This window comes from Cyrtonyx montezumae, unplaced genomic scaffold (assembly GCF_038088225.1).
Source record: "Cyrtonyx montezumae isolate F1298 unplaced genomic scaffold, pur_monq_1.0 scaffold_12, whole genome shotgun sequence".
Classification (NCBI taxonomy): Eukaryota; Metazoa; Chordata; class Aves; order Galliformes; family Odontophoridae; genus Cyrtonyx; species Cyrtonyx montezumae.
This window is the reverse complement of record NW_027071848.1, coordinates 17399427-17422654: the sequence shown is the minus strand read 5'-3', so window position 1 is coordinate 17422654 and position 23228 is coordinate 17399427. Positions and strand designations below refer to the sequence as shown.

The window sequence follows — 23228 nt, the reverse complement described above, 5'->3', positions numbered from 1 at the left end:
TAATGCAAATGATAATAGTCAATCGTAATAATGACAAATAAGATACTAATATCTAGGCTGGTATAAAAAATTGTTGAGCATTAACTTAAACTGGGAACCAAGCACTCCTCTGCCATCAGTATTTTTCTACTTCAAGGAGAGGAATTAAACACCCAATCAACAGACTTGTGATGTGCATGTGACTGCAGCGATGAAAATCAGCACTGATATGATCAGTAAAAACATAGTATGCACACTGGAGACATAGACATAGCAACAGAGCACACTGTTGAGTATCCTAATAGCACCATGCAAAGATTTTAATAAGCCTACAATTTCAAAAGGCTTGTTCAAGGTGTAAACATTTCATATGAACCATGGGTCCAAAAAAAAAAAAAAAAAGCTTTCTGATGTCGGGCAGCTCTTGCTCTAATAATTGCTTGTAAGCTCTATTTTGAATATGGTAAAAGAACACCACTTCAACAGCTGCTTCCATTAATTTTTCATCTTTCTCACCATTTATTACACATGCACTAGCTTCTTAACATTATTCATGGAAGTCCTGCATATAGTCAAGTAAAGAATTTTAATGGTGTTTTAATATCAAAGATTTCCACCGCACCCAAAAGCATTTAGTTTTTAACAAGTTTGTTTCTGTACCTCATTTTTACCAAGTCCACATGAGAATATCTTAACAAATAAATTAAAAGTTCTATCAAGCACTATCTGTTATTTGTGTTTTCTGAACGATGGGTTTTTATTTCCAAATAACACTCCATAGAAACACAAACCCAAAAGAAGGAAACTCCAGAAAGGTAACAGCAATGACCACGGGCAGAAGAAAAAGAACTATTCATTCCCATTAAGCTTTCAAGGCAAAGCAAGCACACAGCAGTTTCTAACTTGCATTAATACATCATGACTTTCACCACATGAAGTTAATACAGAAAGAACTTTGGCACAACCAAGTGCCACTCCAATGTCACTCAGGTCCATAGAAATTCCTCCTCTTTGCCTGCCTGGTGCTATGATTTACTGAGGTTCTTTAAGCCGTAGTTAAAATTCAACTAGGCTGACTGGCATACATTCTGCCCCTCTCCCTTTAAATGAACTAGAAAGTTGTTTCTGTTCACATCTCAAAAGAGAGCTGCTACAGAACAAAACTGTCACATTCAGCCCTGTCCAAGGGTTTAACTCGAAGCTTCAGCTTGCACTGCTGAAGCTTCTATCAGTGACAGAATACAGTCTCTTATTTCATGGGAAAAGAAAACGAGAAAGTTTCAGAGTACTGTGTTAAGTCCTGAATATTCAAACAATACAGGAGAGGGAATATGCTTACTCGGAAGCTTTCTTTCACAGAAAAGACTGTGTGAAACACTACTGTTTCAAAGATGACACACCAGAGCCAATCATTACCTCACCTAGACATAAGATAGTCTGTTGGCTACTACAGTTCAGGACTGCTGCAGATTAACATGCCTTAAAAAAGTATTTAGACAGACTAAGACAACAACAGCATGATTGTATAAATTCTATGTTAAATTGTTATTTTAATAACCTTTTTAAGGATTAGACACTTTTCAATACCTCCTTCATGCACTACAGAAGGAAAAAAATACAATTAAAAAAATTGCAGCCTTTCAGAAGTGCGCTTCATCTTGCATCCTCCTTGCACTTAAACCAAGTTTGTTTTGCTCTTATTTCGCTCTACCTAAAAGTATATAGTTACAGAACTTTCATCAAGATAGAGGATGAGTAAAGCTCTGCAGCATACAATTAGATCTAGTTTTACAATTTGTTACAAGATATATCTTAGGTTCAAGGGAGTTTTTGCTTTTCTCTCCCTCTTCTCACAATAATATGTAGAGATGGCATTTGTTTCCTCTGACTCCATATCCTTCACCTTAATCCTGAGAAAAGGAAGTACCTTTCTCAGAATCCTTCCTGTGCTACATATATAATCTCACAAAATATTTCATAGCATCTCACAAGTTATTCTCCTCACCTTAACATTCTTCAGCTGGAATTATATTTCAGAGCATTTCTTTGTAACTTTTAGAATAATCTTAACTGAACTATAAAAGAAGTCATCTCGCAAAAAGAATAAGATTATCACAATCAAGCAAGCCATTGTTTAGCTGTCAAATTCTGTGACCTACAAACGATGACACCTTTTGCTTTCATTTCTAAGTCATTCCAAATTTGTCTTGGGTGGTTAGCACATTTGACACCATCTACTGCATGTCCCACTGAACTGTTTGAACTAAAGCAACTCGATTTCTTCAGAAGGCATTATGTAAACAATTGAATAATTTCATATTTAAATTAATAATTCTATATTTCCTTTTGATCCTCAACAGTTAAAAACTGAAAACACTGAAGATATTTACAAGCCTCTATCCTATAAGGAGAGTTTTATTACTCAGTTCTTGGCAGATGCAACAATGGGAACAAAGGCTTTTGTGTTTACTCAGCTGCAAGGCTTTGAAGTGAGGGAGATCTCTACTTCTCAGGCTTTTCAAGAACTCTTAGTACACCAATATTAGCATGGCAAAAGCAAGATTGATTCCTCTGCATTACATGGCCTTGCCAACTTAGTGCTGAAGACTATTACCCTCCCTTTCTTATCTTGTTTACTGCTATTACTTGATAAAATGTGCTTTTACTTTCTATACAACCTGCAGAACAATGAAAGGCATGTAGTTATAAAGCTCATCATACCAAAACACAGAAAAACACATTTCTGCAAAGCAGCACATGCTAAGACATCTTCTGCAGTTTTACGCTCTTACAAGAGTAAGAGCTCTCTATTTGATCAATATGATATCAGAAGTTTTGACAAGGTACTAGTCTGCCTATGTTCTCCCAGATTATTCACGTCCTTTTATTATCTCAACATAACACTACTGAGACTCCTTCCCACACCACCTGAATCAACCCACAGCTTGTAAAGAGGCAGTACTGATGTGGTTGGTTCACAGGAGTAAAAGGGTAAGCGCAGAGCGACTGACCAAGCAGCCAAGCACTACAGGCATCCCAGCCAGCCAGCTCCTGCCTCCTTGCTGCTGGGAGAGCCAAAGGCAACGAGCTGCTTCTTCAGCCACACCTCAGGGTGTCTCTTGGCTGCTCGAAAGCCAAAAGGAAAAAGAATAGCTTTGGGGACACCATGCAGCCTGCAAGCCATGTGTAGTGCAGGCCTGCTCTGTTATTAGTTAGAGATAGAGAAAACAGAAAATACTTGCTTTGATAAACTGGAAGCCAATACTGCAAATGCAGTATATAAAAGCGCATGCAGATTCAGGGAAGAAAAGACACGTGAAACAGAACTGTATAACAGGAAAACGCAAACTGATGATGACAGGAGACTATTAATCAATAGAAAAACTTGTTAGAAACAACAGAAGAGGGAAGAGACCAACAGGAGAAAATGAAAGCTTGGCTAACAGCACATGATTTTTTATATAGCAGGATGAGTAGAAGAATGAGGCAAAGAGTTGCTATTTTTAGAAATGAGCTACAAAGAATTAGAACAAAGGCCACTTTAAAAGTCCTGCCTCTTCTTAGTAGTTCTTAGGATTTTTACCCTCATCTTTTTTCCACAGCAAACCACGTATCACCATTAGCTGCCCCTTTACTACTGCTCGAATTTCAACGATATGTTTCCGGACCTCTTGAAATATTCTTCACACATCCAAACAGTATCTTGGAGCCAGAAAGTTTAGTTCTGAAGTTGATCAGTAGCTACCTGCCATATTTATTCAAAGACTGTATTTCCTCAATTCATCATGATACCATTTACTTTTATTTCCCTTCTTCATGCTGCTTAGCTAACGTTATTGTATTGCACGCAAGAACACCATTGCAAAATGTGGACAGTAGCTTTGCTTGAGGCAGTTTGGCTCTACTACATATGTGCTATGATAACCTCACTGCACACAGCCACAGCTGTTCCCATCAAACTTGTTCTGTTTGCCGCACATAACAAATACATTATTAAGATTAATTAGGAATAGTCTTATCTAGTCTTACATTTATCTATTGAACTCCTGGATAATGCTGGAAGGCATCTAGTGAATAAAGCATGGAACATAGAAAATCCCACAGTGAAAGAAAATGAGCATTACCCACAGCAGACCAACTTTTATTATCCTCACCAGATTGAGGCCAGCTAAGCCACTTCAATCAAGTCTTCTACATAAGGTCACTGACTCCATTCCTCACCTTCCAGTCACATAGGCTACATTCAAAAATTCTGCTGTCTCCGGAACAGGCAGCATAGCTGTTGTTTGGCTTTTTTGACATCTTTTTCTTTCCATGCCTCCACAAATTGTAGACAGTTCTTTAATAAGGAAAGCATTCCTTAACTTTATAAAGGAAATGTAAATATCAGATACAACAAAAGCAACCTGCACATAAAAGCACGCTGCCAACTAGCAGTCTTTAAGAAAATGGTTTGAACAGCATGCAGAAGTGAGGTACAGAACTATAAGATGCACACTTGAGTGACTATCAAAATGGGTGCTCATCGGGTATGCACTATACAGCCTGTGTTCTGAACGTCCTCCTTATAATTCTCCTACTGAAAAATTACATAATACACGGGAAATACATCTCAATATATAACCCCAAGGTCATACTGGCAACCTAAACTTACAGTTTCTTAAAATCTAACTATCTTACTAGCATTTCTTATAGCTGCATATTTATTTGCTTGTTTGTGCCATTTCCCCGGAAAAAAAAAAAACAAAAAAAAACACCAAGTTGAAAAGTTTCCCCTTACTGCATCACTGATGCATTTATTTGTGAACTGCACAGATCCACCACAGATGGCTACGTAACTCAGGGATGGAATAGATGCTTTCATCTGCACAAGCAAAGCAGAGGGTAACTAGGCATATTTCTGATGCTTCACTGACAGGCAGAATGCTAAATTTGCAGTATCTTAGTTTGACTTAAGGACCCAGAAAAGAATATGCACACAGACTTGTCCTGTTTATATGCTACTACAACTCATGCAAGTCCACCCACCATTCTTTAAATCTCTCTGCTCTCCCCTTTCACAGTTCTGTCCTCCCAACTACTTATTTACTCATCTTCAGTCCAGCTTCTCTAAGCCCACAGCATCTCTCTTTACTCTTACACCTCTCCACTCCTATTAACCCAGACACAGCTCTTTTTACACCAAATACAGACCTTCTTCCATGCTGCCTCAGTATGAAGCAGATGAAAAGGTAAAGGAAGATCAGCATCCCTGCTCTGCATTCAACTAAGGCCTAGACCAGGCCAACACTGTAGCAACAAGAATGAACTCATGTTGGAACATGCCAGTGCAGGCTGTATCTTTGGGAAATTATCTAGCACCTAGCAGGCCTTCAGTGGGGCTAAATAAACCAGTGAGGAAAGCTTTATCATGTGACCAAATCTGGACAAGTTTGCATAAAGGCAGCAAAAGATATACCCTTGATGCAACCGCTGATCTATCAGGCTTAAATCCTCTGTTCCAATCCATAAAGCGTTTGTTTCATTTAAATAAAAGATTTTTCCCTTGCCTTGTTCTCCAGAGAGCTGGATGACATGAAAAATCATACCACAAGTAATTAAATTCGGCAATATGGTCTCAATTTAGAAGCTGACAGACAACCAAAACAGAATTGCCAGCTTTACTTATGAAAATAAGAACTTAAACTACACTATTCAAAGAAAGAACAAACAAATCAACATTTACAAGGCTTTTGTTTAAACTGTAGCTTAATGCCTATCAGCACTTTTTCCAGCAATAATGCAATTCACCTTCAAAAGTACTTTTCTTTAGCCTCCAACAGGTAAGAGGCACAGCAATTTCTTCTATTTTCTCAAGAAACACAGTGCTTTGTCTGTAGCATTACTATTTAAAACTTATTAAAAACTTATTAAAACTTATTAAAAAACTATTTAAAACTATTTAAAATAAATAATGAGCATTTATGCTAGATTCATGCTTATCATATTTCTAAAAAAAATTAGAATTAAATCTTTGTGCTTAAAAAGATGTCAGTGTTGCTGTAGAATTCACTTCAACAATACAAAACAATTACATTCTACTAAAGGGATAACAGCCTCAGTAATACCCAAACCTGTAACTGTACATACAATTTAAAAAAAAAAATCACCTGATTTCTAGATTCATCAGTACACTTGGGGATCAGAGGTTAAAAATACTCTGTTTAAATCATGCATCAGCAATAAAGGTTTCCATAATTTTGCAACTTGAATGAGAAAACCCAGTTTTCTTGAAAACATGCAGTAAGAAATAAAAAGGGAACACACCTATTTCCCACCTTCTGCTGAGTTATTTTTCAATCCATAATACAGCCACAACTGAGACCAAAGTAAGCTCATAAAGAAAGTTTCCTTGATACAAAAGAAGAGAGTTGCTGTCAGGACCCAGCATGAACTATTTGACTTGCACTCTCTTTCATTTACCAGAAACTAGTTTGTATATCTTCTCAGCTTTTAAAAGCAAGTTTGAGGGAATTACAGTACCACGTGTTAATTCAATACTTGCTCACTTAGGCTTTAAATATGACATTCTACTAGCTATACCATATTCCACTTCATGGAAACCCCTGTGCCAACATCTACAGACAAAGTATAAATATAAACAGAAAAACACATTTCAGATGACTTAAATATATAATCAACATAATTGAACAATACCAGAATGAGTTTATAAACTCCACTTTTTTTCTGCTTGGCAACCTACTGACTCAAGTTCATATTTTGCTTTAGTGACTTTTGCTTTTTGCAGTATCTCAAAATCTTGTAAAAGACTACCAGAATTAGATATGAGCATAAAAAGATCATGAAGCACTGAGTTAACATACGCAGCAACGCCCAACCAAACAGCTGAAATAAGTGCCAGTAAAAACAAGCTAATTTTAATGGAACAATATCATTTGTTTATATTTACAATATTAAAGTATACACAGTATACCCTGCAAGATGACATACCAGAGCACTGCACTTTTCCTGACTCTCGTGCAGTTACCTTACTTGCTGTAATGCCAGCACAAACTAATGAAACACCATGAAATTCTCTGCTATTACCTGCATCATGGGATACTTGGATTCAGCAGGACTTCCAAATCCATTAACGCCAATGAAGCTGGTGCTAAAGTAAGAATCTGTGAGACTAGCATCAGCTAACCCACCGCCATCTATTCCGGGAACTACAAGGAAAAAAAGAAAAAAAATGTTTCAGGCAAATGTAGTTTCTCACTGGTTTACGTGATGATATCTTTTTAGAACATTTGAGGTGAGGGGAGTAGAACAAAAGGAGGTTGGTAACAGTGCTTCAAGCCTATCTTCTCAGCAAAACAAACAGGAAACATAAGTGCATAAAAAAATTATGAAAGCAGATACTAAATGACACAGAGGTACAACATGAATGCAGAGAGGCAGAAACGTGATATATTTTGAATGAAACAAGGAACCTTATAAACAAGAAGTCAAGTAACAATATCAAACAAACAGAAAAACAGATGATTATTTAAAGAAAAATTGATGTTCTTGCATACGCATCTTAGAAATGCACATGTCAAGAAGAGTTTTTAGGGGAATGGACTTCTTTTAAAATGAATCACAAAAGATGTATTTTAAAGTATTTCAAGTCCTCTCACACAATGCGCAAATGCTTCAAAAACTTGTTTAGCATACTGCCATTCTCATTATCTTGTACTTCACCAAGCAGCAACAGTTATTAGAAGTGGCTAAAGACTATTTCGGACTGAAATTATACGTTAAGGATATAACTGAAGAAGTTAATCTCACTAAATTGTGTATCTGGAAGTAATGCCCCTGACATACACGCAAAAACTGCACTTCAACTGCAGATAATGAATTTGCCACTATGAGACCACAGATAGCAATAAGAGCAGTCATAATTAACATAAAACACTCGTGCAGGTATTACTTAGATAACAAAAGATTTTACAGCTGCATACAAGTTGCAATTCAAATTAAATTTCCACAAAAACACCCACAGCAAATTATAATGACACTAATCTGTACGGCCAGGCCAGTGCAAGCCAACAGACATGAGTAATTGGTAGCTCAAAGGTAGAAAGGCACACATCCAACTCAGAAGGACATCCTGTACCAAACTACCCAACTGAAACTTCTGTGTGGACTTTCAGCCAACCGGTGACACTGAAACAGCTTCCTGCCCTGAATTCGCAAGGGAAATCAGTCAGAATTTCGCAGCAGAGCCAATAGAACGTGGCTTATATCCCCTACGGTTTCACCAGAATGGGAACTTCCACTACACAAGACATTTTGTAAACCACAAAGCCACTCCCATGCAACAGGTACAGCAAAGAGGGAAAGAAGTACTACAGTCAGAAGAAATCACAAGGAGGACTGGAAGACCAGAATCACTAGCAGCATCCACACTACAGCAGATGCACTCAAAGCCTGCAGCTGTATGAACTAGCCTACTGCTAACACCAACAGCACCCTCCAATGAAGAGCTGGATGGGGACAGAGATCAAAAAGCATGACACTCTGCAATACAGATGAGCTTTGCAGTCAAAACAAGTTTCTGAAGTATCACTGTCAAAGTTACAACACTGTTTGCATACTCTGAAGAGTTGAGGAATACATCTAAGGGGCTATAAAGATGCTAATTAGAAATATAACATGAAAATATTAAATATATATATTTTGGGTTTTTTTTTTTAAGGCAGCTGAGAATAGTAAAATAAAGCTGTATCCACCACCCATGCCCTAGTTCCTCCTTCATAATTCTGAAGAGCAGCCAAACAAAAGTTACAACTCCTCCTTCTCCAGCCCTAAGAAAGACAAAGCTGCTGTTCAGTTAAAAACATATCTTTCTGAATGTAAATTTTCTAAATGAGGGTAATAAATAGAAAAATTATTATTACTGAACTATTGTATCATGGAAATTAATGTGGGTAGAAGACCAGTTACTGTTATCTCTCACCTGCTCTTTCAGTGCCTAACTCATCCTGTAGAGGATGGCACTTTAACACAACTGCTCTCTGGCAAAGTCCTAGTATTTTTCTCAGAAGAAAGCGATAAGACAGCAAATCCCTGTGTAGCAATGAGTAGTTTCAGTCTAGCTTGCCCACAGTTTACTTAGTGTTCTCACTGTATTTCCTACCTGTTCTAAAATCTCTATCTGCACTTCAGCCATTACCAAGAACTACATCTTGACTGTAAAAAGACCGTGAAGAACTTCGACTTTGAGGAACAATCATGTTTCAAGGGATACTATATACACCGTCTTCCATTTCATCTTCACTTTTCATCAAAATCCAGATTATATCAAATTTTTAAACAAGCTAAAACTAGTGACTCCCTTAGATAATACCACCAGTTATGAGATGCTCCCATCTGTTAACACTTAAACAGACAATTGGCTCCACTTCCCCAACTGCTCCTCACTACATCAGAGTCAACACAAGAACCCATTTAGCTTAATTTCTCTCTTGGACAGATGCAGTTAATGTACAAAACATTAGAACTGGAAAAAGAAAAGTAGAAAATCTTCAAGTAAAGATTTTACCATATTCACCAAGGCAAGTGAAAGGCTTCATTTGCATGAAATAAACACCACAGCTCAACTGCAATAATCCCACAAGCTGCTATAGCTGCAGTCACCCATTATCCAAATAAATCACTGGAGCCAACACAGGGCAGAAGCAAGCAGGCAGGACCAGCTGCTCTTCTCCTCACCCAGATGCAGTACCCACAGTGCCAGGCAGCTCAAGCTGCGAAGAGCAGCAAGTTTCCTGCAGCAATCCCAAGCTGAGCAATGTGGAGGACACTGCTGTACAGCATACTGTTGATTTCTAACACTGCTCAAATACCAGCAATACTTGCTACACAAGCCAATCCATACCACTCAAAGCTGTTTTGTACTACAGTCCACGTTTTCTATTGACACACAGGATACTCTAGATAGAAAAAGCTACTCCAGAACATTTGCCACTACCTAGCTGTGTGAAGATTCTCAAGCCCAATGGCATGGTTGTGCTGCCAGCTTCCTTGCAGGGATCCCTCAGACTGCTGCTCTCAAGTGCTAATGCACCACTGAATTCTGCAGATGATCCTTCCGCTGCACTTAATCCAAGATGCATTTCAGCTATTTGCCTTTCTACTCTCCTAATCCAAACAGTCCAGAAAATCACCTCTAGCACAGGAGCATAACCACAAGAACACATTCCATGGGATAAGCATTGAGAAGTTAGGCTCATTTGAGCAGAGAGCAAATTTCTTAGCAATAGCTCCTTGAGAACTCTTGAAAATAGAAGCAGTAAGTTTAACTACTGGTTTCAGAAGAACCACTTGCTTCCTTAAAGTAGCTTCCCTGTACTAGAAAAAGAAAATTAAGATTAACAGAAAATACGCAGCTGGCATAGGTAAGAAATCTCTGCACTGCCTACAAAAGCAAACAAGAGCATTCCCCTCTACTCCACTGCTGCACAAGGGAGGCAAATTCAGCTGTTATAGCAATGAAAACTCAACAAATACCTAAACAGCAAAGGCAGTTGTACTGGTTTTGGCACTTGGCTTTCTCCGTGAAAAGTAGAAGGTGCTTATCTTCCTTCTGCCAAATAGTTGGCAAATCATAAATTCTCGCTTGCTCTTCAAAGACAAAAGGAGTTGACAGTATTAAAAAAAAGTAATTTATCATAAGTAACCTACAGGAGACCTTCAATCAGAAGTCTGTAGACTTCACCATGAAAGCAGCACGGTACAAAAAACAAAATGAAAAACAGAAATCCAGAAGTTTTTATTCTAATGGACCCTGCGTTTGATTTGTCTCTCTGGATCTCTCCTGTCATAGGCACACACTTTCAAACACAGAGCTATTAGAATGACAAATACAAATTTGTGAGGTTTGTGTTTTCCTCCCTTTTAAATCGTCAATTATAACTGCAGGTAAGTTTGGACAATCATTTAAAGAAAATCTAGAATTTGCTATTCTTGTCAGAGGAACATGCTTTTGTTTTGTAACAGTACTTTCCACATGTTGAAGTTGCATAAACTTTCAACAGATCCTTCCTTGGAGAGGAACTACAACTTCCTTACAAAAGAAGAAAGGTTGATCAGGTGCATCTGAGAAGAGACAGACTGGGGTTAGGGGAACAGAAAGAGTTTAGTCCCCTTTTTCAGGAAGCATCAAATTACAAAAATAATTATTCAAAAGAATTCAATGATTAAATAAATGCAAACATGTTGAGTGAGCACAAATGAAAATCAGAAGAAATGTCTAAATTCCACTGACATTAAAGCTAAAAATTACATTCTAGTAATTCTGGAAAAGAAAATTGTGAGAAATTCAGAAGGTACTTTCTACATTTTACGTACTCATTATCCAATAACATTTTGCTTGGTGAGTAACACTGCAGCTTAATGTGACAGCTGCAATTAAAAATAAATATCATCTTACATAATTCTTCACCCACAGGATTTTAGCACAAAGTAGGCTTCCCTTCAGATGCAGGCACCAAAGAGTGGAGGGAGTAAAACAGATGTTTATTTTTGCTTTACCTATTTCAAAGATTTTCTTATTTTTTCCCCCCAGGAACAGAGGATCTCATCACAGCCATGGTACTTGAGTAATACTGTGATGAACTCAACAGGAATATTTCAGCAGAATCAGTGGGTTTAATGCTGTTTTGTCATACTAGCATTATCTGAATACTGACACTATCTGAAAAGGTGGCATTTCTATTATTTTCATTCTGAACAGTAAAGAAATATTCCACTATCCTGTACTGCATTTACAACCTTGGCATCAGTACTGATAATCCAGTAAACTGCTCCTAATGTTCTTTAGAATAATGGGACATACAGGCCCAAAAACGAACAGACTGAAGTAAGATCCATCCCAAAAGATTTTTGTTGACATATTTTTCAAAACAACAATTTAAAGGTGTCTGGCAAGGTAATAACACGGACTGAAATAAATCATTTTGCTACTGTCCCTACCTAACAACTTTACTACAGCTACTTTACGCTGCAAGAAAAGTTTGTATTTATAGAGGCAATCTTGATAGGAACTCCCAGAGCAGCCACAACTGCAGGCGCTCCCCAGCTCAACACAGCTTGGGCAAGCTTATCTGCATGTTCACTGCACACATGCATTCAGAGACCAAGGTATTATCTCAACTAGGCACAAAGCAGCAAAAACTACAGCACCACACCTCCAGGGGAATTTTAGAGTTAGCTATCTTAAAACTGAGACAAGAACAATAAAACTTGGTATACAAAGCCTACCTATGACAAGTCATTTAAGACTTGGAAAATTGGTTTAGTAGTCTCAAAGCACTGTGGTGCTTGTGGAACTTCTGTTTCCCCCTCTCTGTACTGACAAATTTGCACCAGGTGCTTGAGGTGCTTGCCTTGCCTGTGTACCTCTGGAGCTATTCCCAAGCACTGTGTGTATCCATAAATGACATTGGTGGCACTGCACAGAAAGCAACAATATTACTGTTACAGCTTGCTACACAAGTAGCTTTCTCTGGTCTCATTTTATACCTCACCTTTAACAAAACCCTTCTGGAAATCCGACTAGTAACCACTGAAATAGAAAGACTGGAGGAAGGGCATGAGGAGTAAGAAGTAAAAGTACACCACTGGGTTATGCTGCTGTAAATGAAAGCACAATCGGAGGGCAGACAGCGTAAATGAACCAACTTGGCTGAAAGACAGACAGGAAGCAAAACAGTTTGGGAAATGCTGCTGTATTTACAAACACTCCCACTAAGTGACGAGATACTCTTGGGCAGGCAAAGGAAAACAGTAATCTTCACCATAAAATTAAATGACTGGGCTGTCTTTAAAATAAAGGTGTTTTTTTTTTCTTTTCATAGAAGCATCTGAAAAAAAAGCTGAAATAAAAGGCACCATCCTTTTGCTCCATAAAAATCTTTGCACTGCATCTGCAACAGCGGGACTCCCCTTCATGGACCAAGTCCAAAAGCACAGTGGTAATATAAACCCAAAATGATACTTTTGAAAAAGAGCCATCAGAAGCATCCTGTTATCAGGAGAAGCAATTCAAGCTAAAGTAACTATTTCATATCAAAGCTTTCAGAACAAACATTCTCTAATAGCTTTCACTACTCCTGATGTGTTACATTAAGTTGTTTTGAAAAAAAAATTGTGATATATTGAACACAATTTTAACACTCTCCAGTTCTGGTACCTAAAGTCGAACTTCCTAATCTAAAAAACATCTGTATGAAATTGCTGCAGATGTTCTGAAGTACTGCCTTGGTTATCTTCAACAGGAGTGGGAAAGAGACAGAAAGAAAAGAAAGGGAAGATATTCCTGCCCATTTCTTTAGCACTAGAACAACTGAAAGAGAGAGCATGGATGACAAGAATTTTGTATCAAGTAACCAGTCTGACTACAATTTCTACAATGCATGTATTTACTATGACTCTTATGTTTGAGCTGCTTCTATATTTCAATTATCGAACGGGAAATAAAGAGCAAAAGGTCATAACAAAGCAAATAAAACAATGCATATAAGATCTAAACACACAATTATCTTTGAAATTCAGACAAAACAATCACATCATCAGAACTTAACTTCTGAGAGACTGATAGAACACACAAGCACAGAGCACGACCTACACCAACTCAGCTTCAATACACAGCGATTCACTATATCATTTTTTCTGGCAGCATAACGTAATACATCATTACTAGAACACAACAGATAAGGAGAACATCAGCCACATCAGCTTACTATCTAAATCCCTCCACTGACCCCCTTTCCAACAGCTGCCTCGAGACCAAGAGATTGCTTGGCTCCCAAGGTCCTGCAGATCTGCTCCTCCCTGTGTTTCTCACCCCACTCTCACTTACCATTTGTCCACTTTTCCCGCAGCAGTCTAAATTTGCTTCTAGGTGGTTCCTTACACAGGGAACTCTTTCTGAGCTGGTCCCCAAGGTCACTATTTTCTGTGCATTCAAATCCTTCCTGCAGGCCCACTCCTACAGTGATACCTACAAAAAATCAGTTATCTAATAACTGCTGGACAGAATCTAAGTGGGGATGCTCAACATCTTAAAAAACATTATCAAAACTTCAAATCGTTATCATATATATAAGCTTCAGGTTCTCTCACACAATGTCTGTAACTATAACCCCCATAGCAAACACTCCTTTTTATTTTTGTCTTTGAAATAAGAAAACAATTGAAACAGTAACAACTGTTAAGTACTTGGATACCCAAGGCGCAGTGGGTACTACCAGAAACAAATAAGCACCAGTACTCCAGAGATATCTGTAATTCCCAGAGAACATTTTGGCTTGAATGATTTCTCACACAATAAAGAAAACCCTTTAAGCATACAAATAGAGAAAAATCAGTTTCAAACCTAACTAGTAGCATGGTGGGCTTTTTTTCCTGAAAGTTTCACGTGCTAAAACTACTCCTCAAAGTCTCATATAATTTGTACATTCAGAAATTTTTCCTTCTGTTTTCCTTTAACCCCCTCAGTAATTTCCCATTTTCTTCTCAATTTCCACACAAAACATTTAAAAGCTGAAGGAAGTAAAAACCCACTTCTGTCATTTCCCCAAAACAACATCAAAATTGTATTCTCTACCAGCTCCTGGAAAAGCCATCAGGAAAATTAAAAGATGAAGTATCTTTCTAATAAGAAAATTCAGGTAATATGACATCCAATACAGTACCACTTACAAGAAGTACAAACAGCTCTAGAAAAGGAATTCTCAGCTCTGCTTTCTTCTTTCTATATGCAAGCAAAGAAGAACCAAGGGAAAAGAGGCTGGTATACTGCATACCATCCCATATGTTACCTTTAAAGTCTGAGATAACTGACAGTTTCTTAATACTTCAAGCTGCAAATACTCAAACACTACCAGAGATGATGTTAAAAATCCATATTTAGAATAATCCTGACCATTGTTTCATTGTATTAAGAAGTATAATCCAACAGATTACCTTTAATATCTATTTTGCTGAATGGCTTATCTTCCTATTTCTTCTACACCAACTATTTCATTTTGTTTAAATAAGAATGGACTAGTAAAGGCCTACATACATTAAAAAAAAAAAACAACAAACAGAATATACACAAATCTATAAGTCTTTACATGCCAAACTTAGCTCACTTATGGATTTAACCAAACCTAAGACATAATTCTCACTAAGCTAACTGCCAAATGATTGCACACAGTTGCTACAGTGGCAGTCAACAGCTATACAGCTACAACCAGCCTCAGAACATACAGCTTCCAGAGTGAGAAAACAGCAATAATGCTTTCATTAGGTCAATCCAATGCAACCCAAGCCTCCATCCTCCTTCCCCCTTCTCACGGGCAAGCAACAAAGCCTGCACTGACAGGCTTTCTCTGTGGAGAAAGGCAGAGCAGCATGGTAGGTGAAAGTATAACAATACTGATCTGTTTTAAAAGCAAGTTCTTAAAGGAAGGATTTTTGCATAGAGTAAGGCTCGAAAGAGCCAGCAGCAGCACTGTACCCATGGTCAGCTCCTCAGGTCCCCAGGCCAGCAGCACTAGCTCCACTGCCACAGAGTTCTGAGCACATCAGCACCAGGTAAATGGGAGCACTGGCAGCAGCCACCACATATCCCATGTTTTATAGCAAAATGTACAGCTGGACATAATGACACTTTTCTTAAACTGTCTCACACAGCATCAGGCACTCCAGGAATGAGCATCAGTACACGGTAATGCAGGCACTGAACTCCTTGTTACAGAGCTTGCAAAGGTTCAAACAGAACAGACAGCAGACGAGATGTTTCTCATGTTGTCATGCCTCTCACCTGCCCTTTCCTGATCTGCATCTTGAAACCCTATCAGTCATATCTTTCCCCCTAAATACCAAGGAACAGAAATTCCCATATCTCAGTTCCTTCTGCAGTCTTTCCAGGTAAGGTACCAGTGCTGCTCTACCTGTCAGCTGGGCTGACACCTGGTACTTGTGTCCATCAAAAGATCACTGTATGCAGATCTTGGCCTCTAACAAAACTTCTTCCAATGTTTTTTCTTCCTTTCTTTCCTCTCTGTGATAGAAATGTGAAAAAGTTTGTGTTTCTTAAAAAATTCAAACTCCAAGCAGGTAATCACTAGCTTTACTTTTTATTTTGCAGCTGATCAACTGCACACCACGTGTGTGGAAAACCAAGCACTCATGTTCCAACAGAAGGAGAAGGAACAGTGCTCTTAACATCTGTGCTCCAAATGCCAGATGCTGTGTGACCAAGGGTACGACATTCTGAAAGTGGATGGAGTTATCAAGATTGATAGTCTTGCTCCCCAAGAACAGAAAAATCCAAAGCAGTCAGGCTAAAGACACATTGAGCCCACCACACCTCAGCTCTAAGGCTGGACAGGAGTGACTGTATTGATGAAAGCACAAGCTTGAGGCAAGGATAAGGCAGAGTTTCCCAAAAGTCTCTAAGCCTTAGGGAGGTGGAAAATGAGTTTGACTCAAAAGAGTTGTTCGTTGCTCTTGAATTTAGAGATCTCAAAAAGGGCTTTCTTCCAATAATATCTAATGACTTTCTGACCTCCTGTCAGATGTCAGTATCTAAAACATCTATGACATAGAACAGTTTAACCACACGTTGTGTGAAGAAATATCTGTCGGTTAGCTCTGAGCACATCACCTGCTTGTTTCACTTGACAGCCTGGTATTAAAATACTTCTGCACTGAAAAACTTCTTGTCTTTTCACAGCTCTACCTCTTCATCAATGTCCCCATCACCTATGATGTGAAAATTAGTATTTGGGGAGACTTCATGACTACCGCAGAAAAACCTATGAGTAAATTAATAATCCCATACTGAAAGCAGGATTAGAGTAACACACATGGTAGAATGAGGCACTGACCCACTTTTAATAATAAACAGGACTACACAGTTAATTACTCAATGAGCATTATCTGCTCCATGCACTGAATGAGGCTGGGGTCCAGTGAGAAAGAAAAGTCAGCATACGTGTGTGTGTACCTAGAGCCTGTCATAATGCAAAGCATTAGGGAAGATGAGCAGCAGAACAGTACAGGCAAGCTACCTTTAGGCACTTTATAATTTCATATTCTTCACTTCAGAACTTCACAGTTCAATAAAACTTTGCATATTGTTTTCTACATCCACAAAGATAAAGCTTTCATTCAATCCACTTGGGAATCATACTACTAACACAACAGGCTGTTAGCAAGATAAAGAGTTTTAGATATTAACTTTTAGGACTGATACGGTTCACCTCGAGATTTTGAGCAAATATCATCATGAAGTGAAGCAAAGAAGCCCAGAGGCAAAACTGGGCCCACTTTATAGTTCTTCACCTTTCACCTCTCCCTCCTTTCTTGTCTTTCTCTTATCCTAGGTCAGACCCTTCCATTCAAGACACTCATCTACCAGCCCAAGCCTTTGCCTCCTGTAACTTCATGTGAGGCAGCTCCCCCGGCAGGGAATTGCTGATAACCCTGGAGGGGTTTGTTCATTCATGCTGCACTCACATCAGCAGCAACTGCACAGAGCTCCAGAGCCTCAAACCTCTAATGGGCTAGAATACACTCAATCAAAACACGATTTCCAAATGCTTTAACTACTCAGCAACTTCAATCACCGAGCACACAAATTCTATTTTTTCTTAGATTTCAGACTTAAACAAATTTTAGAATTCTTCTGTATGAGAATAAATAATACCCTTCACATGGAAGTCTTTATCCCTTTGTCAGTTGTGCATCGTCTCCCCAAGCCTGAAAGCACTAGCTTAGTAGATTTTAGTCTATGTAAAAAATCATTTTTAAAAAGAAGTGTATTCCACACCTGGTTCTGTTTAAAAGAGAAACAAAGACAGAATCACTGGTGAATCTTTCCCATCTATGTATATTAGAAAAGCAACAGACTTCAGTTTGAACAACTGAAGTTTGATAAAACAATCAACACTAAAGATGGTTTAGTGTTTTAAGACCCACCTGGACGCCTACCTGTGCTACCTGGTATAGGGAACCTGCTTTGGCAGGAGGGTTGGACTCAGTGATCTCTTGAGGTCCCTTTCAACCCCTATGATTCTACGGCATCGCTTAATAGAAAGCACTGAGCGATTCTGTTTTAGGGTCTTCCCGGAAGAGCGGACACTGTAGCACTGCATTAAGGCAAGGCACTGTCCTGCTCTCCACTGCACAGACAGCACTCAATGAGCTCACCACTGGGGTTCCTGACACATGTATCAAGCGGTAAGAGCCCTACACAGGAAGGAAGCTCAACATGGTTACATCTGCCTTTCAGAAAGACAAAAAAAAAAAAGCCTGGATGTGAACACTGAGTCACTTAATGTAAACAAATACCAGCTTTATGACAGAGATCAATAATGCAGCCACGCTTAATGCATTCATGTAAAGAGGCATGACACTTCCCAGGGAGCTGGGCTGCGCTGAGCAAACCGAGCCACTCATGCAGCCAGCGTGCGTACATATCGCTAAGGAACAATCATTTACAAAACCACAGGCTTTTTTTTTTTTTTTTTGTGGAATAATATTTCAATGGGGACGCTCCAAACTTCCAACTTCAGACTCAGCCGAAGTTGCCTGCGCGAGGCACGACCCAGGCTGCCCTACGGAACAGTATCCGTCCAGTAACCGCCTCCCTTGTGCGGGCGGCATACTCCGCCAGCAGAGCCGGTCCGACGGGGGCTGCAGCCCCACAGACCCTCTCCGAGCGCCATCCCCCGCAGGGTTCAGACGGAGCAGCGCACGGGGGCGGCCCGGAGAACGGCCCAGCCACCATGGCTGTTATTTGTTTCCGGTAGCACCACGACACGCTCGGTAACCGCCTCCCCGGCGCGAACAGCTCGTCCTCCCCGTACTCACTCGCCAGCCGCGCGCCATCCAGACCACCGCCGCCGCCGCCTCCTCCGCCGCCTCCCGCCCCCAGCTCGGCTTTCTTCGGCCCCACCACCGCCGCCGCCGGGCCCGGGCTGGCCCCGTGGGGCACCGGGTATCCGGGCCCGGCGGCGGCGGCCGGGGGGAGGCCGAGGGGCATCGCGCCGAGGGAAGCGGCGGGCCCCGGGCCGGCGGGGGCGGCACCGGGCTCCTCATGCAGGAACTGGCACTCCTCGCCGTAGAAGCAGGTCTTGTCCTTGGCGTAGTAGCGGCAGAACTTCAGCTTCACGGCCCCACCGCCTCCGCCTCCTCCGGCCCCCGCCCCGCCGCCGCCGCCCGCCGGCCCCGCCGCGCCGACCCCCGCCGCCGGCGGCCCCAGCACCGGCGACGGCGAGGAGCAGGGCAGGCCGCTGGGGTTCATGGCAGCCGCCCCGCCGCCGGGGTCGGCACCATGGGGAAGGAGGGAGGGAGGGACGGGGCGGGGGGGAGGAGGAGGAAGGGGCGCTGGGACCGCCGTCACCCCAAGACTCTGGCTGTGGGAAGGGGGAGGGAGAAAAGAAGGGAGGCGACTCCGCTCCGCTGGGGCGGCCCCGCGGCGGGGGGCGGCGGCACTGCTCGGAGGTCCCGGCGGCGGCGGTTGTTTATGCCATTTTCCTCTTCCTGAGCGGCTGCTCGGGCGCGCCTGCGCCGGCGCGGGGCATTGTGGGAACTGCCGCCGCGGGTCCGGGCGTTGGGGTAGCGTGCGGTTGCGTCTGTTGCTTCGGGGCGCTCCGCGCGGCCGGTGCTCCGCGCGGCCGTCAGCCGTTCCCCGCCCGCCGCGGCTGCCCGGGGCTCCCCTCCGGCCGTGCTGCGGTTTTCCCCCGAGCAGTGCGTGTGCCCTCGGCGAGGCTCCGGTGTGCCGGTGCTCTGACAGGTTGCGTGATGAGAAATATACAGAGTGAGCTTTTCACTGTCGCTCTGAAGCCTGTCAGAGACTTCCTTCGTCAGGAGGACTCTTTAAGGGCTACAAGGTGAAGCCACGCGTTAAGCTGGAATCTCAGGATCTCTTCTTGCAGTCAGAATGTCCCCTCCAGCTTACAAACCAGCTGTGAAGTTCAGCTGTTGTACCAACAGTGAAAACTGGACAGAAAACTGAGAAGGTGACCGGAGTCAGAGCTCTGATGCCAGCCCAACATCTGAAAAGAGCATGAAGTCTGTCATCTCTGCCATTCCCCAGTTTACAGCCTTCTTGCCTCCAACTGTGTGGCAGAGGTTCCACACATACTATGTTCTTGCAAATATAGGAAAATAGACAAAAAGGTGGAAATATCCTGTTGGTTTCTCCTGTAACATCTCTGAGGGGGAGCCCAGATACAAACCATAAGAGATGCACAGTGAGAAGAGCCCTCGTGAGCTCCTCAGATATGGGAAATGTTTCAGTCAGAACTTGCACTTCTTTAGATAATCAAAAGCAGTTGGCTTTAGCACACAAATGAGAGGCATTCCTAGCAACTCTTGTTGCGGTGCTCTCAGCAGTCCTTAGTTGAGTGCCACTCAAGCCACTGTCATTAGCTATGCCCCTAAGGAGCAAAGCCCCAGACTTTGTTGCGTGGGAAGGTGTTGGGACTATGGATGACACTTCCATCAACTCCTGCTGTGGGGAAAGGAAGGGCCTGGAAGCGTGTTGTTTTCTCTCCTTTTGTCCTACTCATCCGTGCCTTGGGAAGATGAAGAGTTGGGGAGTGTACTCAGCTGGGTGAGGCCTTTGGAGCTTATGGGTTCATGGAAGGGAATGGGAGTTGGTAGGTCCAGTGTTCAGGGAATGTCAGGTGTGGAGGACAAGAAGTAAACCCAACTGCACCTGCAGAAGTCCTGTTATCAGCAGTCTGTGTATCAGCCCTTTTTCCAGGGATGATGTCCTCCATTTAAAAAAAAAAGGTCCCCTTCCTTTCAAAAAGATCAGACTGAGTGAACTAGATATACGTGCACATGAGAAGGCTGGGAGGGCTAGCAGAAAGATGTTAATAAAGGGAGAAGAAAAAATTTCAGTTTTCACTCAGAGGTTTCCCAAGCACTGTGGATCTTATCCAGAGCTTTAGTTCTGTTGATTTAATGGTATCAAGTTATCTTACATGAGATTTCATGATACATATAGGGAAATATCTTTTCTGGGTGAACTGGTTGAACATGAAATAAGTTCTTCCAAGCAAAGACTTCAATTGTGTAGCCACTCCCACCACTGAAGTGTATTCTAACCTGTGTGTTCAGCCTTGTGAATCTGCTTTTCCCACAGCTCTTTTGCTGATCTGTGCATTTGTCTACAACTGCATACACTTTGAGGTAAGGAATGAGGACACAAATTGGCTTGTGCATACACAACACACATTGTTTCTGCCTCCATGCTGTAGGTTGGAAACATCCACCCTGGATGCGGGAAGAGCTGAGATAGTGAACTGGGTTGTGACACAGGACTCTGCCATCTGGGGTGTGCAGATACCCTTGAGGTATGCAGTATGATGCCACGGGGCTTTGGGTTCCTCTCCACCCATGTTGATGTTTGTGATAATCAAACTCCCACTGAACATCAATTCAGTTTGGAAGCAATCTTTGTCTTTGTTTGGTTTTTTTTTTTTTTTTTTTTTTTTTTTTTGTCCAGCAGAGCCAATAATGGGAAGAGGTGGAAGATACCTCGAGCCTCTTTTTGTGGCTCTGGCAAACTCTTACCTTTCCCATCTTTCATTTCTGTTAAGATCTTGAATTGAAAACAGACCTGTGGCCATTGAGCATCCACTTAGGACCCTGGATCCTTCTTGTTAATCATAATGATGTGTTCCCATTCAATTTTATTTCCATTGCCTGTTTCCAGTGGCCAGCCAGGACTGTGAGTAATCCCATCAACCACTTGGTATCTTTGAACTTGAACTGCACTGCCTTGTGCAGCCCACTTGGCATTCCTGCTGAGTAGCAATTTATGATTTTACCATTCTTTTCACAAAACAAAGTCCCCCGTCTATTGAAGCTGGTACCTCTGTGGAGAACACTGCAGCTCCTCTCTCGGACACATACCCAGATTTGTTTTGCACAAGGTTCAGGGAGAAGGAAAAAACAAAGAAAAAACAGATAAATGCCCCTGGGCCTTGTCCCAGTTCGTAGTCAAGTCATAACTGCACTGTGCTTTTTGACCCAGAAGTGGGGAAATATTCCTCTATGTATGCATACAGACACAGCCAAGTGACAGAGCTTTTATGAGAGAGAGAGAACAAAACATTATGAGATTAAAAATAGATGGGGGAGGGAGGAGGGGGAGGGGGAGGGGGAGGATAATAAAAGGAAATCCTTTGGAAGGAAAGCCCTGCCAGGAGTTCTTTTCCCCAGCCAAATCAGGTTGCGTGTGCCAAATAGCTCTCCTCTATCATCAGAAACTGCGTTGAGAAAGCTGTGCCTGCTATTGACAGTAACAATTTTTCTTTGTGTTGACCCAAAATTAACGTTTAGTAAATCATGTGGAAACAGATCCTGAAGTGCAGGCTGGCATTAGATAGTAGAAATGAATAACAATACTTTTTGAGTGTTATAGTAGCTGCAATTTTTTCACTTATTTATTTTTTTAAGGCATGGGCAAGGCAAGTTTTGTTGGCAGGAATCTTGTTAAACCTACCAAGTAGTCGGGAAAATAATTCCTGAGCTGTTTTATTTATTTATTTATTTTTCAACAGTACGAGTAAGTCCATGAGGAGATATTATCTCTGCTTAAAAAAGTGCCCTTCTTTAATGTTATTTAAATACATCAAAGGAAGTGTTTTTTAAAAATGGTTTTGCATAATGCAACTTTAACCTTTCAAGTCTATCATAGTATATCATTAGGCAAAAAAAAAAAAGTAAAATTTATGAAAATGTAAGTATAATCAGAGCCCACAGTAATATTAAGAGGAATTTAGCATTCGTTCTTCATTTTTTGCTTTGCTTTTTGTTGTTGTTGGTTGGTTCTGTGTTGTTTGTTTGTTTGTTTGTTTAAGCAATAAAGCCTGATAGCTCAGGATATAAACCAACTGGTGTCTGAATTCTAAGGGAAATTGCCACTCTTGAGAGAATTAATTCCACAAAATTATTTCTTTTTTTAAAATCTTCCTTTGAAGTGTTTGCAACTGACTAATAGACAGTCGGGATGTTGGGCTGAATGAACCAGCCTGCAGTGGCAGTTCCAATGGGTCCTGATGGGGTAGCTGGCTTTACTAGTAGTGTATGGGGGAAACCTAATGTTGCTACTGACCAGATTCCTATTCACATGCAAAAAGAAATTCATTCCAACTCAGTGAAGTTTTAAATTCAAATCAAGTAGCAAGTCAGGAGCTGACCTTGAAGTGCTC

General features: G+C 41.1%; 1 protein-coding gene across 9 annotated transcripts in view; it reads right to left on the bottom strand.

Annotated features, from left to right (window-relative positions):
- PAN3 (poly(A) specific ribonuclease subunit PAN3) overlaps positions 1-19543 on the bottom strand; it is a 74769-nt gene extending 55226 nt beyond the window's left edge. For 8 of the 9 annotated variants that reach the window (XM_065730149.1, XM_065730155.1, XM_065730150.1 and 5 more), the window contains exons 1-3: positions 18871-19543; positions 13865-14005; positions 7066-7187 (exon numbers count right to left, since the gene is read on the bottom strand). In XM_065730149.1, the coding sequence (XP_065586221.1) occupies positions 7066-7187; positions 13865-14005; positions 18871-19303 (696 nt within the window). In that variant the 5' untranslated portion in view covers positions 19304-19543. The remainder of the gene's footprint in view (positions 1-7065; positions 7188-13864; positions 14006-18870) is intronic. The other variant, XM_065730152.1, reaches the window with a different exon arrangement.
- Between the last annotated feature and the right edge of the window lie 3685 nt (positions 19544-23228).